The 17,810-nt window shown below is 51.6% G+C and overlaps 1 protein-coding gene across 1 annotated transcript in view; it reads left to right on the plus strand.

Moving 5' to 3' along the window:
- The window catches only part of RAB44 (RAB44, member RAS oncogene family), a 35,917-nt gene extending 21,436 nt beyond the window's left edge, over window positions 1–14,481 (plus strand). Inside the window, exons 7-14 of the mRNA XM_017870108.1 lie at window positions 59–154; window positions 1,674–1,861; window positions 2,455–4,013; window positions 7,119–7,200; window positions 8,859–8,973; window positions 9,984–10,085; window positions 11,946–12,022; window positions 13,314–14,481. Coding sequence (XP_017725597.1) covers window positions 59–154; window positions 1,674–1,861; window positions 2,455–4,013; window positions 7,119–7,200; window positions 8,859–8,973; window positions 9,984–10,085; window positions 11,946–12,022; window positions 13,314–13,404 — 2,310 coding nt within the window. The 3' untranslated portion in view covers window positions 13,405–14,481. The remainder of the gene's footprint in view (window positions 1–58; window positions 155–1,673; window positions 1,862–2,454; window positions 4,014–7,118; window positions 7,201–8,858; window positions 8,974–9,983; window positions 10,086–11,945; window positions 12,023–13,313) is intronic.
- The last annotated feature ends 3,329 nt before the right edge of the window (window positions 14,482–17,810 follow it).

Here is a 17,810-nt window from a genome sequence, read left to right on the forward strand (position 1 = left end):
CTGCCCGGCTGGCTCTTAAGAGTCTGCAGGGTGAGGGCTGAATCTACCTACTCCACAGAGCGACTCTCGGGGCCTGGCCCTCACCTCCCAGATGCAGGACGTCCTAGAAGCCAAGGAGCGCGAGGTGCAGCGACTAGCTGAGGGCCAGAGGGAGGTGAGTGACGGGGTTTCCCAGAAACCCACTTCCGAACAGGTTTTTAATATCTATGAGCCTCAGTTTCCTATCAGAGACATGGAAATCAGAACTCCTGCCTTAGTAGGTACTGTGATGATTAGAGGTACTACATGGGAGGGCCTAAGACAGTGCCTGGTACATAGTAGTTTATGCATCAGTTGTTCCATCTCTGAAACTGACCTAGCTTCCTGCTTAGGGTCAGGTTACCTGCTGCCCTGACACTGCAGGTCTTATAGCCTGTAGTCACTTACAGGTGGCACTGTGGTTGCGGTTGAGTGTTCGGGTCTGAGACCCTGCCCCACTGTCTCCTCCTTCCTCAACTTGGAGACCTCTGACCTTGGTAAAATTGTCCTCTGCTGTAACCAGGACAACAAGCATCCCTTCAGCCTGGGACAAGATTCCCCGAGCCTTCCTCACCATGGCCTGGGCTGGGCCTGTTACCAGGTTGATTTCCCAGGTGCCTCTGCAGCTGCTTCTTGGAAATTGAGGCAGGCCCCTCCTGCCAAGAGAAGAGATAGGGCTTTACACCTGGGGCCGTTTTGTCCTGTCCCCTGTGAACGTGAAGCCTCTTCCCTCCAAACATTCATTCCGTCACCCCACAACTACTTACTACGTGCCAGACACTGTTCCAGGTTCTGAGGATCATGACAGACACAAACTTCTGCCCACAGAGTTACCATCTAGTCAGGGAGACAGGTGACATACATAATATAGGAGATGGTGATCAGTGCTAAGGAGAATAAAGTAAAACAGGGAAGGGGGATAGAAGAGTTGGGGAAGTTGAAATTGTAGTCAAGTAAGTTGAGAAGGGAGCCAAGGAAGGCCTGGCTGAGATGATGACATTGGAGCGAAGACCTGAAGAAGTGTGATATGCTGGGGAAGGGCATCCAGGCAGAGGGAACAGCAGGTGCGAAGGCCCTGAGCGGGCATGCGCTGTGGAAGTTCACGGAACAGTAAGCAGAGCTGTGGACTGGAACAGACTGAGAGGGAACAGCCATAGGAAAGGAGATGAGGGTCATGAGGGGAGGTGAGGAGGCTGCAGGGAGACTGTTCAGGGCCCCGGAGGCCATTGCAAGAGCTTGCCTTTCCCTGCACCTGGCCAGGCAGTGTTCCCTCCCTCAGTCATGTGATTTGCTGTTGGATCAGGAGCCCCCTGTAGACCAGATGGTCTCAGGAGCCAGCAGCCATTGCAGGGCTCTGAGTAGAGGAGGGTGGGATCTGGTTTAGGTGTGGGGCCTCTGTGGCACTGCTGGTTTTTATTTCTCACATAGTCTCCCTGCCCTCCCTGCCTCAGGATTTCCAATGCCCCTCCTGGACAGGAGCTAATGGAGCTAGTTAGGCCAAGGAGGGATAACCACCCACTCCTACTCTGATTTAAGCTGGGTCTCCAGGAGCCTGGACAGGGGGTGGGAGTCTGTGTCTCACAATGGCCTTGGGAGGTTTTTTGTTGCCCTGGAGGGCATCTGGGCTTCTCTCCGCCTCACCCTCCACCCTGCAGCTGGAGGCCCAGCTCTCCCACCTTAGGAGCACACATCAGGAGGCTGCCTCAGAGAACCAGCAGCTGCAGGAGGCCAAGCGTGACCTGGCTGGGCGGCTGGAGGAGGTGCAGGGGCAGCTGCAGGTGACCAGGGAGCGCCTGGACGCCGCCAGGGGCCGGGTGTCCTGGCAGGTGGAGGAGAAACGGAGGCAAGTGGCTGCTATCCCTAGACTGAGGTGGACTCTAGGGGCCTCCTGGAACCAGTGGGGAACTCTGAGTTCTCTAAGGATCTAGCTAGCACACCGTGCACACACAGCTTCCTTCCTTAAACCCCACCCTCTGCCAAGCTGGAACTATCACGCCCATTTCTGAGATGAGGAAACTGGGGCACAAAAAAGGGAAACACCTGTGCCCAAGACCACATAGCTAGAATTAAAACATGCACATGTGTGGGTGTACATGTACACACACACACACACACACACACACAAAGGCTTAGTGCAGTGCAAGATCCCTAGTAGGCACTCACTCTACTTGTTATAGCTCAGAGGAGTGGGATGGGCCAGAATGATCAAGGAAGGCTTCCTGGAGGAGGTGAGGCTTCATGTGGGTCTTCAGGATGGATGAGATTGGATGAGGAGGAGGAGTGGGGAGTACACGCCAGGTGAGGATTACCTGAGCAAGGACTGGGAGGAGGCCTGGCCATGGGGAGAGCAAGCGATGGTGAGGGCTGCAGGTAGGATGCGTGTGACACCACCTACCTGCCCCTCCCCTGATCTTTGCTTCCCTGCTTCCTTTCCAGTGTTCCTGGAGTGGGTGAGAAGACCCCAGACCCTCAGGCTGTCTCCCCTGAGGCGGCCCCCCTGCCTGGACTATTTGGGGACAATGATGACTGGGACCAGCTCCTGAGCAACTTTGGCAGCCCTCCACATGGAGCCCTGCAGCTCTGCTGGAGCCCGCCCCCGACTCCAAGAGCCGCCTCAGGCCCCCAGACACCCCGTGTGGTCAGGCAGATCTCCATCTCAGAGCCACAGGCTTTACTATTTGGTCAGGAGCCATCTTCAGATCCAGATGGGGCTCGAAGGACCCCCCCTGGGGTGCCTTTCAGCACCAAGGACAGTAAAGGAGTGGACCCAGATGAGCAGGACATTAGTGCACAGCAGCCTGTCGAACCGCACGTCCTGGACCCCAACCAGGAGCCGGGGTCCACCCCCGAGGGCCGCCTCCTCTGGGGTCTCTCAGGAAGCCTGGTGGCACCTGCATTCAAAGTGCTCATTCCTTTGGAGGATGGGCCCCCTCCCCCTCCCCAGGCCCCAGCTGGGTCCAGCAAACAGATCCAGGCCTCAGACCCAGATGACAAGGACCCTGGATCTTGGGCTTCTCCCAGCGGGGCTCAGCCTGGGGCTGGAGCAGGACCCCGGGAACCCACACAAACCCCTCCCACCATGACTGAGCCGGAAACCCAGCCCGGACCCTCGCCCACAACTGCCTTCACAGGAGTGGGCCCAGCCAAGCCACCCAGGCAGAGAGATACCCTCCAGCAGAACCTGCATGCCACTGGCTCTGAGCCAAGACCGGGGGCCCAGAGGGCCAGAGCCCTCACCCTGAGGCCAACTGAGCCCTTCCAGGGCCTGGAGTTTGTGGGTCCGCTGCCCACAGAGAGGTTGGAGCAGGGCCACGCAGGCCCAGTGGTGCAGGAGGGCCTTCCTGAGGGGCTAAGAGAAGCTCATGGCCCGGTCCTTGGGCTGGGTGAGCTGCCTGCCCTCCCCCACCAGGGGCTACAAGAGGAACCCACGTCTGAGGAAGGAAAACAAGAGGGCCGAGGTGAACAGGACCTCAGTTCAGAGCAGTCAGTTGAGGCTCACGGCCTGGAAACGGCGCGTTCGCAACTCCCCCAGCAAGATTTTCTGCTTGTTTCTCCCCCATCTGCCACACCACGGGCTCAGGCGGAAGCAGAAGCCCCCGCTCCTGGAAAACCGGCACCTCCAAGGGGCTCTCCTCCTGGAGGGGCTCAGCCTGGGGCTGGAGCAGGACCCAAGGAACCCACGCGAACCCCTCCCACCATGGCTGAGCAGGAAGCCCAACCCAGGCCATCCCTCATGACTGCTCACGCAGAAGAGCAAGGCCCCCCTCACTCCGGGGAACCAAGGGCAGAGAGCAGGCTTGAAGATCCAGGAACGGACCCCAGGGAGGCTGGGCTGACCCCATCCGTGGGAGACCCCATGGCTGGAGGGGGACCCCAGGCCAACCCTGATTACCTCTTCCACGTCATCTTTCTGGGAGACTCCAACGTGGGCAAAACATCCTTCCTGCACCTGCTGCACCAGAATTCCTTCGCCACCGGATTGACAGCTACCGTGGGTAAGGGCACCAAGGAGGGCGGCAGGGAGGAGGGGAGATGCAGGGGCCAGGGCCAACGAGTGGCAGCAGGCCCAGACCAAGCCACCCCTGAGGAAGCTGCAGGTTCTGCCCTGGCCACGGGCCCTGCATAGCCATTGTTTTATGTGGGCATAACCTTTACTATTTCACTAATCGTCTCTAATTACAGGTAATTTGCTTTTTCTGCATTGATCTGATTAGCTTATAATGTGCCACATCAACAAAGCACCCTGCAATTTAGGTGCCTGCGAGAGTTGATGGTGAAAACAAGCAAGGTTTCACTCATGTGGCCCGTGGGCAGGCCAGAGCAGGGTCTGTGCTGGTTGGATTTGCTCATGACTAGCTCCAGGCTGGGCGGCGATGGTCTGGCAGGAAGTCACCTTGGGCAAGCTGGATATTTTACACAGAATGTATTTGTAGAGTGTGGTAAATTAGGAACCCAGGTGCCTGAATTCAAATTTTAGCCCTGCCACTTACTGGGGTCTGAATTTGGACAAATGATTTAACCCTTTCGAACCCCCAAATCCTCATCTGCATAATGGGACAACAGTAGTGCTGCCTTCCTAGAGCGGTTGAGGATTAGTTGAGTTGATATGTCAAGATCTTAGAATAATAACTGACATGTAGTGAGTACTCAATAAGAATTAGTTATTATGATTGTTATGATTATTATAAGTAAATATTTGATCATGTCTAACTCAGTGGCTCCTGCAAGAAATGGCTGAAAGCAGAGAGCCTTCCCTCCCTAAAAGTATCAGCATATGCGGCCACTGAACCCTGTACAAAGCTACAGAAAAGCAAACCCGAGGGAATGGAGGGGAGACCCACCCAGGGACAAAGACGTCACGCCACGCCTGTCTTTGTATTAGACCAGGGCACATACCGACTGAGGATCAGTGCCAGACCAGTCAGTAAATGACAGCTCCCCACAAGAGAGGCCTGGGGCAGGTTCTCAAACTTTTCTTGCCCAGGAAGCCTCACCTGGGAGCCAGTTAAAAATGCAATTCCCTCAGGAAGAGGAAACCTATAGCAGGCTGGCCTGATGTGGAGTGGGGTCACAGGTTCTACAACGCTACCATTATTTTATTTATTTATTTATTGAAATAGAGTCTCGCCCTGTCACCCAGGCTCAAGTGCAGTGGCACAATTTCTGCTCACTGTAACCTCTGCTTCCTGGGTTCAAATGATTCTCCTGCCTCAGCCTCCCAAGTAACTGAGACTACAGGTGTGTGTCACTTCACCTAGCTTATTTTTGTACTTTTAGTAGAGATGAAGTTCACCATGTTGGCCAGGCTGGTGACCTCAGGTGATCCACCCGCCTCAGCCTCCCAAAGTGCTGGGATTACAGGCATGAGCCACCATGCCTGGCCAAGGCTACCATTATTAGTCACCTAAGCTACCGTTTACTGACCACCTCCCATGCACCAGGCATCTTCCATACATGTCTTATTCCTTACAACAGCCTTCCTTAGAATGGAGCCTCCCCCTTTATTATGTGGTGAGAAGTTCCCACAAAATTCAATCAAGAAAAACACAAGCTGCATAATTGTGAACTAACCAACCAACCAACCAACCAACCAACCAACCAACCAACCAGGCAAGCCGGCATGCACTGCTAGCCGGCTGGGAGTACCCGATATCCAAGTACTTGGTCCAGAGCTGTCCCAATCCCAGCTACGGTTTGCTGCCCCCTGGTGGCTATCATCTATTCCGGTTTAAATACCACAGGAAATGATCCTGCCTTCATGGGTCAATTATTTCCCTACCTGGTGTCACCTTCCCTCCATTCTTGCCCCACCCCACTACCTCACAACATAAGATCTCTACCCTGCCTGTATTTGAGGACAGGACCAGATAGAGAATTACAGCCAACGGAGTTATATTTGAATGTACATTTACCATATCTATCCCCATTTTACAGATGAGGAAAGCAGAGAATTGAAGACCTGGTTAAGTTTCTTGCCCTAGCTGGGCCCCCAAAGTTAAGGCCACCTACCTTAAAGGCCCTGCCTCCACACCAGAAGTTTTATCCTCTTTTCTGCGTCTGTTCACTTAAAACAGCATTTTCTTTCTTTCTTTTTTTTTGAGACGCTCTGTCGCCCAGGCTGGAGTGCAGTGGTGTGATCTCCGCTCACTGTAAGCTCCGCCTCCTGGGTTCCTGCCATTCTCCTGCCTCGGCCCCCCAAGTAGCTGGGACTACAGGCGCCCACCACCACGCCCGGCTAATTTTTTTTTTAAGTAGAGACGGGGTTTCATCCACCGTGTTAGCCAGAATGGTCTCAATCTCCTTACCTCGTGATCTGCCCACCTCGGCCTCCCAAAGTGCTGGGATTACAGGCGTGAGCCACCGCACCTGGCCTTATTTATTTATTTATTTATTTATTTATTTATTTATTTATTTATTTTTTGAGACGGAGTTTCACTCTTGTTGCCCAGGCTGGAGTGCAGTGCGCGATCTTGGCTCACTGTAACCTCCGCCTCTCGGGTTCAAGTGATTCTCCTGCCTCAGCATCCCGAGTAGCTAGGATTACAGGCATGCACCACCACGCCTGGCTAATTAAAACAGCATTTTAATCCTCCAGCCACTCTGCAGTGTAGGTCTTTCTAATTTGCCACTTTGCAGACAAGGAAAGAGAGGCTCACAGAAGTGAAATGACTTGCCTGAGGTCCTGTAACCAGTGTAACAGTGGCCTGAAGCCAGCATTCCTTATGCCCCTCTGGGCTGCTTGTCTTCCCTGCTGTCTCGTTGAGAGGGGAAGGTGCGTGCAATAATTAGGGAATGGAACAAGGAGTACTGTAAAAATAAAATAACGAAACTTGGATTTTGGGTGGCCGAAGGAATGAACATCGTAGACAAGGTGCCTTGTGTTGGCACAAACTGCCAGTGTGGCAGGGAGGTCTGGGAAGGCTTCCTGGAGAAAGTGGGTCCTCGAGGACAGATGGAATGCAGAGCCGAAGGGAAGCCCAGCAGCCAAGGGCTCTATCGCACTGCAGCTGGTACAGGGAACAGGTGTATACTGGGGTAGGCCTTGGCTAGGAGTCCTGGATGGTAACTTAGTAGGCTTCACCCCTCTTTATGTGTCCTAGGAGTAGATTTTCGGGTCAAAACTTTGCTGGTGGACAACAAGTGCTTTGTGCTGCAGCTCTGGGACACGGCTGGCCAAGAGAGGTAACAGGCAATGTGTATCAGTGGTGTCAGGAACCTAGGCTGAGTGTGGGGTGTAGAGGGACACACAGCAGCCCCAATAACATGGGCGGGAGGCAACTGCCCCCCGAGGATTCAGGAGGTCAGGGAAGGAGAGATGAGTCAAGCCCAAGGCAGGGGAGAGAGGGCAGCAGAGCCAGAGGTCCCTCAGCCTGGCAGGGCATATATTAGGGCTGTCCCAACATGGTCATTAGTGGACAATCACCCAATCACCTGTCCTTCTGAAAATGCTGGTCTTCTGCTTTCAACCTAGGCAGTAGTGATCAAAACTTTTTTTTCTTTTCTTTTTGAGATGGAGTCTCGCTCTATTGCTCAGGCTGGAGTGCAGAGGCGCGATCTGGGCTCACCACAACCTCCACCTCCTGGGTTCAAGCAATTCTCCTGCTTTCAGCCTCCTGAGTAGCTGGGACTACAGGTGCCCGCTACCACGTCTGGCTAATTTTTGTGTTTTTAGTAGAGATGGGGTTTCATCATATTGGCCAGGCTGGTCTCGAACTCCTGATCTCGTGATCTGCCTGCCTCGGCTTCCCGCAGTGCTGGGATTCCAGGCATGAGCCACCGCACCGGGCAGTAATCAAAACTTAAAAGGCATATCTTATTTGATTCTGCAGTTCCACATCTAGAAATTCGTTCTATAGACAGACTCATATATGACTATAATAACAAAGGGACCAGGACCATTCATAGTATTATCACTTGTGTTATTAAACATAGGAAACAACCTAAATGTCCATCAATAGGGGACCAATTAAATAAAGTAGGGTCAGTCCACCCAATATAACACTGTAAAGCCACACAAAGACTGAGGACTGTCTTTATGTACTAATAGGGATTTTTTTTTTCTTTTTTCTTTTTTTTTTTGAGACAGAGTCTTGCTCTGTCACCCAAGCTGGAGTGTGGTGGCGTGATCTCAGCTCGCTGCAACTTCTGCCTCCAGGGCTTAAGTGATTCTTGTGCCTCAGCCTCCTGAGGAGCTGGGACTACAGGCACGCGCCACCACATCCAGCTAATTTTTATATTTTTAGTAGACACGGGGTTTCACCATGTTGGCCAGGCTGATGTGGAACTTCTGACCACAAATGATCCTCCTGCCTCAGCCTCCCAAAGTGCTGGGATTACAGGTGTGAGCTGGGAATGCACCCAGCCCAATAGGGAAATTTCTCCAAGACATCCTGTTAACTGGAAAAAACCAAAATGTAGAACACTGAATATTAATGAGTATGATGAATGTTTTACACTGTATTTGTATAAAATAGAGGCGGAAAGATGTATGTGTATGGGTGTATATATGTGTGTGTATATATATGTATATACATAAAATATCTCTGGAAAAATATTTAAGAAACTGATAACCCTGGTTGCCTCTGGGGAGGGGGACTAGGTGGCTCCAGGATGGGGCAGAAGGAAGGAGACTTTTCACTGAGTTCTCCTTGAGACCTTTTGAAATTTGGGCCATGAGAACTGTTACCTCGTCAACAATAACTACACCGTACGAAGGAAAGCATACGGACATGCTCTGTGGGAAGCAATTAGAAGTAGGATAAGTTACTTCTCCCACTTTGCAGAGGCCAGGACCTGGGGTCCGGATGCCTGGTGTGGCCTCATGCAAACTCTCTGGGCAGGTACCACAGCATGACACGGCAGCTGCTCCGCAAGGCTGATGGGGTAGTGCTCATGTATGACATCACTTCCCAGGAGAGCTTTGGCCACGTGCGCTACTGGCTAGACTGTCTCCAGGTGAGCAGATGGCTGCTGGGGTTGGCCCCAGTCCCTCCAGTCAAGTGGGACCTTATATCCTGCCACTCCCTCTTTTCTCCCAGGATTACAAATGACATGACAGACATATGGGTGACACCACCCACTGAGGGCATGTGGTTGGATGAGCTGGGAATGCAGTAGTACAAAGAAACCACAACTACATAGTACAGCCTTGAAACCCAACTACTTCCTTTATCCTGTGAACATTCTCTTCCTACATATGGCAGCTCTGTTTATAATGTCTTCTTCTTACACTTGAGGCTAATGTAGTTCTAGTGCCATTCCACGTGATAATTCCTCTGTTCACACATCTCTAGTTTTTCCCCTGCATACTTCCTCAAAGCATATATATTGAAATTCTGCAGTGTGTACTAGCACAGCAGAGGGGTGTGAAGTTAGCCATGTTGTCTTCTCTCTGGAAGTTTCTAGTTTAGCAAAAGAAGCAGGATAAGGTAATGTGTGAAGAGGGGAGCTGAGCACTGGGGTCTGACAGGACCTAGATTTGAATCCCACCCACCCCAACTCTGTGACTTTGGACAAGTGAATTGAGCTCTCTGAACTTCAATTTCCTGACTTCTCTCATAGGGGAGCTGTGAGGATTAACTGATATAATTGATTTCAGCGTAGCACCTGGTGTATAACAATCACTCATTAATCAGAAACTATTATTATTATTATTCATGAAACAATTGGGAAAATGTATAATCAAGTGCTGGACTGTTCAACACAGGCAGGAAGAGAGGGCATGGGCAGGAACAATCCAGGAAGGCTTCCTGGGGGAGGTGTTCTTAAGGTTGGCCTTGGAAAATAGGTGAGACATTTATCAGCAGAAAGGAAGGATGGGGGAAAGGGTCCAGGTGAGAAGGATATGGAGTGGATGTGGCCTGAGAGTGGGAACATGGGGGACACACTTCAGCTTCTAGGAGGGCAAATGTGCCAGGGGCGTGGCACACAGTGGGTGTGGCTGAGAGAACATGTTCTGTGTGCAGGACGCAGGGTCGGATGGGGTGGTCATCCTTCTCCTGGGAAACAAGATGGACTGTGAGGAAGAAAGGCAAGTGTCCACAGAAGCTGGGCAGCAACTGGCCCGGGTAAGCAGTTGGGCATCAGCCCGTCTCCGTGTGTGGACTGGGCAGACACCTCCCTGGCGGGTAGTGGATAGGCATCACTTGACCTGGGCAGCCGAGAAGAACCCATGGTCAATTTCTGCCCCTGCCCCAACCAAAGACCTGCTCAGAGTGAACAGCAGCCTGGCCGCCTCTGCCTCCCACACAGCCCCAGCCTCTGGAGATGTACTTTAAGCCCAAACCCGAGGCTGGAGTGGCGGGGGTGATACTGAACCTCATTGTTGAATTAGCACATTCCCACACCATGTCCCCACCTACATAAGAAATAGTTTCAGAGTAAAAAGGTTTTAAAAGCTTTGCTTAAAATTCCCAATCAAATTTTAATTTTATCTCTGGTCTCTAATTAACGTGCTGCCTTCTAAGTTCTCCTATTTTAAGACTCAAATTCTCCCTTGGGATGATTACATCAAAAGCTCCACTGCCAGACAGTGAATACTATTTATTCATGAATAGCATTTAACCACATTCCAGAAAATCTGGAGAGAATAAAATAGAGGGAAAATCACTCCTCGCCCCACCTCTCACGCAACCCCTCTTGGCATTTTCATACCGTATTTTCTTCCTGTTTCTCTTCCCACTTCCCATAAGTCGTGAGGTCATCATTGTGGCTCCTCCCTGAAAGGATTTTTTTTTTCTTTTTCTTATTCTTTTTTTTTGAGCTGGAATCTTGCTCTGTCGCCCAGGCTGGAGTGCAGTGGCATGATCTCGGCTCACTGCAAGCTCCGACTCCCAGGTTCAAGCGATTCTCCCACCTCAGCCTCCTTAGTAGCTGGGACTACAGACGCGTGCCCCCAAGCCCAGCTAATTTTTGTATATTTAGTAGAGACGGGGTTTCGCCATGTTGGCCAGGCTGATCTGGAACTCCTGACCTCAAGTGATCTGCCTGCCTCAGCCTCCCAAAGTGCTGGGATTACAGGCGTGAGCCACTGTGCTCGGCCTTTTTCTTAAAAGTAGTAACTCAACCCTTTGACATAGTAATTTATCCTCTAGCAATTTATCCTAAGGGAAGACTCAGAAGTAATAATCCCTAAAGGAACACCTAATGGATACCCATGTATAACGTACAATCGCACATGTTTATATGAGGGTTTTCAAATATTATTTATAAGAACAAACATTTGGCAGCAATTGGTGGTTAAATTGTGGATGTTCATACGAGAGGTATTTGCCATTAAGAATCCTGTCTTGGAAAAATATTTAAGGGTTTGGGGAAAATGCTTACAATATAATAGAAAATCATATAAGCAGCTGCAAATCTAGATACAGGTTAGGTTGAAACATATGAAATTGCTGATATTTGACTGGGGCATGCCAAAAATAGCAATTTCATCTGGTTTAACCTAACTGTACAGGACATTTAGCCCCCGCCCCATAAAAGGGTTATATAAAACAGAATGGCAATATCTACCCAAACGCTAACAGCAGTGGTTTAGATATTGAGCGTGTACTTTCTTATACTGTATCTCCCAATATTCTCCCAATGAAATATTTTTGAAATTAAAAAACATAACTAACATTTATAAAGTGTCTCCAGAGACCTTTCTCCAAGTTGGGATGCAGGCTTCCCACGCTACTCCGAAGGCTGTGAAATGTCGTTTCAGTGCATTCTTTGACACCTTGGCCAGCCGGGCTGAAGGGACAGTGGGCAGAGGGCTTCAGCCAGGGACGGTGGCCCACGCTGAGACGGGGCTGTCTTGCTCGCCACTGAGGTCGGCTTAGGGATGCATTGGGACTCTGATGGCCAGGACTTTAGTGGCGGGGTATGGCCTGGCCTTGCAGTTGTCTCTCCCAAGGCACGTATGCCCCTCCCTGTCTGGCCTGCAGGAACTGGGGGTCTCTTTTGGGGAGTGCAGTGCCGCCTTGGGTCACAACATCCTGGAGCCTGTGGTAAACCTGGCCAGGTAAGTGCTGCCCACCCGCTCCCCGCTGCCACATTCCGCACCCCACCCCCACCACCACCACCCAACCGAATCTCTGGGGGACGGCTCCAGCCCCCCCCTCTTGCTTCCAGCTGAGACTTGAAAGGCCCAATTCTGAGGAAAGAAGCACCTAGTTAAATACCTTGGCTCACCAGTCTGAGCAGGGAGAGAGAGCCCTGCACTGAGAGTCTCCTGACTCCAGCTCTGCCATTCTCTTTCGCTGAATCACTCCCCACAGGCACTTAGGCTCTCGAGGCTCAGTTTTTTCATTTGCAAAGAGGGCTGAGAAAAGGAGTGTCTTTCTTCTGCTCCCAAACTTCTAGTAGCTTCCATGGATTTAAAACAAAATTCGAATGCTTTGCAATGGCCTGCAGCATCTCTAGTGCCATCTCCCGTACCCCTGCACACACACACATCATTCACTCACACCCACACAGACTCACATTCTCTCACACATACACTCACACTCACACACACACTCACTAAGTTCCAGTCGCTCAGAGACTCCTTCCCTGATCACCCACCTCCCACCACTATTTTGGATCCCAGCCCCTGTTTGTGTCCTTCATGGCCCTTCTTGACATGACACATATTAATGGTATATGCATTTATCTGTTTTCTTGTTGTCCAGGAAGGCAGGGCCATGTCTGTTCTGTTCAGTCCCTCTCCCCATGCCTGGGACCCAGGTGCTCCAAAAACGAATACAATGAGTGAAGGATGAGGGGAGCTAGATCAGATGGGCACTGTCTGGCATGCAGTAAATACATCATGAAGAAAGGGAGGGGCTTCTTTTGCTTCCCCAGCCCCCAAGCTCTCTCTTGGCACTGAGCCATAGCCCTCTGCCCGGGATGCACCTCCCCCATCCTTTTTGCTGGCAAACCTTGTCCATGGCTCAGTTTTCAGTTCGGTCACCATCTCCTTCCTCCCCAGATCCCTCCAGGACCTGGTGTGAAGTCCCTGTGTGCCTCCCCATCATTCCTGGGCTGTAGTCACCCCTTTTCCTGTCTGTCTGTCTCACTACTCAAGGGAGGGAATAGTGGCTTCTCTGTCGTAGTCAGAGTCCTGCACAGTGCCTGGCACATAGTAGGCCAGAAAGAGAAGGTCAAAGTCTCAGTGACTCAATTCTTCTGGTCTCATGTGGAATGCAGGGCAGAGGCAGAGCTGGTGTGGGGGTTGCGGGTGCAGCCTCCCAGCCCCCAGCTGCACCCATGGGCCCATCCATGCTGCCCCTAGGAGGTGAGAGAGAAGACTGATGCTCGGCATTGTCACATAGGTCACTCAGGATGCAAGAAGAAGGCCTGAAGGGCTCGCTGGTGGAGGTGACCCCCAAGAGGCAGCCCAAGAAATTCGGTTGTTGCTCCTGACCACTTGTCCTGTCCTGGGTAGGATGGACACCTGCATGGTTTCCTGTCCCTCAGCTCCTGTTCTTCGTTCCTGGACAGCAACGAAACAGAGGACCAGTTTGGAGGTTCAGGAAAACCCTTCTCAAATCAGGACTCCGATCCCAAAGCAGGGCTGCATCACCTCTGCCTTTCAAACTCCAAAGGAGGGCTTTGTTGAGTGAACAAGGCTTGCGGGGCAGGAGTACGGTAAAACTCTCCAAAGAAAGAAAAAGTCCAGAAAAACAACTTAAGGAAAATACACCAAAATAGTGGCCACACATCTGTGGGTGATAAAATTATAGCGAGAATGTGTGTGGGGGGGTGTTACTTTCGATTTTACACATATTTGTATTTTCAGATTTTCAACAATAACGATATTCATTACATAATCAGAAAAAAAGAGATGAGGAGGAGGACAGAAACTTTCCAAGGAGCTCCCTTGGGTGCTGCTGGCTCCTAACTGGTGTAACCTGTTAATCACCTTGCTCAGTGTTAGAGCGGTCTCTCTGTACTCTGCCTGGCAGGGTGCTGTTGGCCTGGTCTCCCTCGCTATTTCTATTTGCAAGCATGGGCTTTCTTCGGTTCCTGGGAAGAGTAATGATCCGAAGGCCTCTGATATGCCCTGATGCCCTCCTGTCTTGCAGAGCCCCGACCTCACTCCCTTTCCCCATGATACGAAACACACCTCACAGGGGTCACATATGAGGGTCCCATCCCCTGCTCCAATGCCACGGTGTCCCCAAGCACAGGGCTTTGGCCTGAGCTGTCAGTCTCTGGATATATTTGAGGGGCAGCTAGGGTGTGGCTGGGGGTCCAAACAGCTGGGGAGCCTAGATTCAGAATCATTCACACACTCTTCTTTGTAGCTTTTGCAGAAGTTTCCAGAATTCCATAATATTCACCTTCTGAATGGCGGCTGCACCTTATTGGCCAGGGCTGGGGTTTCCGGTGCCCTCGGAGAGCTTGCTTTAGAGTCTTAGAGAGACTGCCATGGTCTGTGTTTGTATGTCTGTCACATCTTACCATCATTACAAATTGAATATACAACATGTGCCAGGCACTGAGTTTGTTTGATTGTTTTTTGAGACGGGGTCTCTCTCTGTTGCCGAGGCTGGAGCGCATTGGCGTGATCGCTGCTCTCTGCAGCCTCAACTGTCTGGGCTCAAGCGATTCCCCTACCTCAGCCTCCCAAGTAGCTGGGACCACAGGCACGTGCCACCACACCTTGCTAATTTTTTAGTTATTTGCAAAGACAAGGTCTTGCTATGTTGCTTAGGCTGGTCTCAAATTCCTGGGCTCAAGTGATCCTCCCAATGTGCTGGGATGACAGGCGTGAGCCACCGCCCCTAGCCTGAGTTTGGTATTTTGTAATCCTTCAGGTACTGGGGAATTTCCTGGCTGAATCAATGGAAACCCCATAGAGGGACAAGCAAAGACAGTTCAAGGAACAGAGTTAGAGAGAGAATGAAGGAGAAAGAGGGAGCAACAGAGGGCTGTTGAATCACATAGTCTTAGACCCTGGCCCCAAACCCTCTTCTCAGTTCTGAAAGGAACGTCTCAGCAGCAGTGAGCCTTCTATCACTAGAGGCACACAAGCAGAAGCCAGGTAATACTTGGCAAAAGGTGAGGTAGAGAAGATCCCAGCATCTGAATCCGCCAAAGTTGGATTAGATTCCCTTAACGGACCCCATTCAACCTCCAGACTCCATGTGGATGATTCCCATGGTCCAGCTGATTCTTTTTTTCTTTTTTCTTTTTTTTTTTGAGACAGAGTCTCACACTGTCGCCAGGCTGGAGTACAGTGGTGCAATCTTGGCTCACTGCAACCTCCGCCTCCTGGGTTCACGCCCTTCTTCTGCCTCAGCCTCCCAAGTAGCTGTGACTACAGGTGCCCGCCACCGCACCCAGCAAATTTTTTGTGTTTTTAGTAGAGACAGGGTTTTGCCATGTTGGCCAGGATGGTCTCGATCTCCTGACCTCATGATCTGCACACCTCAGCCTCCCAAAGTGCCGGAATTACAGGCGTGAGCCACCGTGCCCGGCCCTCTAGCTGATTCTTTTACTGGGTGCTTCGCTGATCCTTTTTTACCCCAATGTCTTCTCCCATCTCAGGTCCCCTCCTGCAGCCCACAAACCTGCGCCTGAACTGAGCAGTTTCTAGACTGTGGTGTGCTCAGAGAGAGAGAGAGAGGGGTGTGGGCTGGAGTGAGTGATGCTGGCCCTGGGTGAGGATGGGAGACAGGTCCTGTAGTTGCTAATGGCTCTTTCTCTGGGGCCCAGGGACCTGGCAGGCACCAACATCTCTGTCCTTTGGGCCAGAGAGTTAACGAGGCAGATAGGCAGGGTGCGATTCCTGGGAGAGACAGTAGAGCAGACATAGCCCCTGTTGTTTGGGGGCCTGGTACAGGAGTGGCCCCCAGACCTCCTTGTTTCATCTCAGCTCTGCTCTGGCCTCAGGCAACTCAGATTCCCAGGAGGTGGAGTTCTGGGAGAAACTCCACACTGCCCAGAACCCTGTTTTGGCTTTCTTGGGCCGGATCCACCTGCTGGGCAGGGCACAACTGTGCAAGGACCACCAGCCTTTCCTACTGTCAAAGGGCTCACAAGGCAGAGAACAGGACCCAGAAACCTCAGAGTAGCACAAAGCAGGCAACAACAGCAGCAGGAGAAACTTGAGGTAGACTTCAGAGTGAACTTCCAGGCAAATGGTGAGTTCTTGGGGCATGTCAGCCAAGGGGGCTCTGGCTTAGGCTTAGCCAGAGTCTGATTAAGAAAAGGAGGGTGGGACTGGGCTGATGGGACTCAGGCTGCTGAGTGAGAAGGGAGGGCAAGGGGAGAGAATGAAGGCTGGGCAGGAGCTTTAAGAGAAGAGGGCTTTTTGGAACTGAGGGGGAGCAGGGGCAGAATGACATCCCTCCTTTACCCAGTGCCTACCGCATGCCAGGCACTGTTCTGAGCACTTAGCTCTTGTTACTTCATCTAGCCCTCACACCATCAGGCATATTCCCCAATCTTACAGAAGAGGAGAGTACTGCACAGGGAGGCTGAGTAACTTCTCCATAGTCATGTAGCAAGTAAGTGCTGGAAACGGTGTTAAACCCAAACGCCAATACCCACAGACTTAGCCCTGAAGTTATGCAACTGCTTACAGGAAGATGCGGATGCTTTGGGGAAGCAGAGGCCAGGTCCCTGAAGCCTCGTGTTGCTCCCTGCCAATTCCTCTCCAGTAATAGTCCATGTCATTGGTGGGTGTGGACCAGGAAAAAGTGACAAAAAGGCAGTGACAAATGCCAGGAAAGTGGCTGGAGGACAGCCTTCATCCAGGACAAGTCCTTCATTTCCCCTCCTCCTGCAGTCCCGGGAGCCGGTGGGACCTGGGAGGGTGGTCGACATCAGAATTCACAGAGGCCCCCTCTCCAGTCTTTCCTCAGTTGCCCTCAGGCACGTTGCTGCCCTGGGGCGCCAGAGATCAAGCTAAGTCCCCCAGGCTGGGGCTCTGCAGTAGGGACTCAGAGACTCCTTCAAACCTGGCTTTGAGCCTGCAGGAGAAGGGTGTCTCCAGTCCCCACCCCAGTGTGGGAGAAAAGGGGAGGGCAACTCCAATGAGGACTCCTCTGCTTGCTCCTCTTGTTTGCTGCTGGATTCCCGGAACCTGGTCCAGAGCAAATGCTCAGGAAATATGTACTGAGTTAGCAGGCAAGCCTCTCTCCAGCTAGAGCTCCTGGGCCCTGGCCTGGCCTGCAAGGCGGCCAGTGGTGACGTCAGCCATTGGGCTGACTCGAGTATGTCTACATCCCATCTTCTAGCCAGAGTCCTCCCAGTCGGGGGCTCCCCCTGCCCTTGACATGTGGGACACAGTGCGGGTGAGGAGAAAGGTCTGACCGCTGGGCGCAGACTCCCCCATCCTGCCAGGGGCCTGCACAGCATAACCTAGAGGGCAGTGATTCCCAAGCTGATCTGCCCTTCAAATTATTTGGGATCTTTCAAAAATGCCAAAGCCCAGACCAACTATGTCATGTCTCTGGGGGTGGGACCCAGGCTTCTGTATTTGTGAAACTCCCCAGGTCCCAATGTGCAGAGACGCTTGGGAACCACCTTCTCAAAGGCCTTTCAGATCCACTTTCCCATTTGAACCTCAGATTAAACCTGCTTGTTTCACAGGGCAGGGTTTTGTCAAAAAATAGATACGTGTGTGTGTATGTATGCACATATATATTTATCAGATTATGAAAGCAATGTGTACTCCCTGCAGAAATTTTAGAAGTAAATTTTAAAGAAGAAAATGAAAATTACCCTAGTCTTATCACTTATGACAGTTACTATCGACATCTGTTTCATTTCTTTTATTTCCTTGCTTTCTTACAGCTGAGGAAACTGAGGTAGAGAAA

The sequence above is a fragment of the Rhinopithecus bieti genome, unplaced genomic scaffold, assembly GCF_001698545.2.
Source record: "Rhinopithecus bieti isolate Rb0 unplaced genomic scaffold, ASM169854v2 scaffold_4553, whole genome shotgun sequence".
NCBI classification, from domain to species: Eukaryota; Metazoa; Chordata; class Mammalia; order Primates; family Cercopithecidae; genus Rhinopithecus; species Rhinopithecus bieti.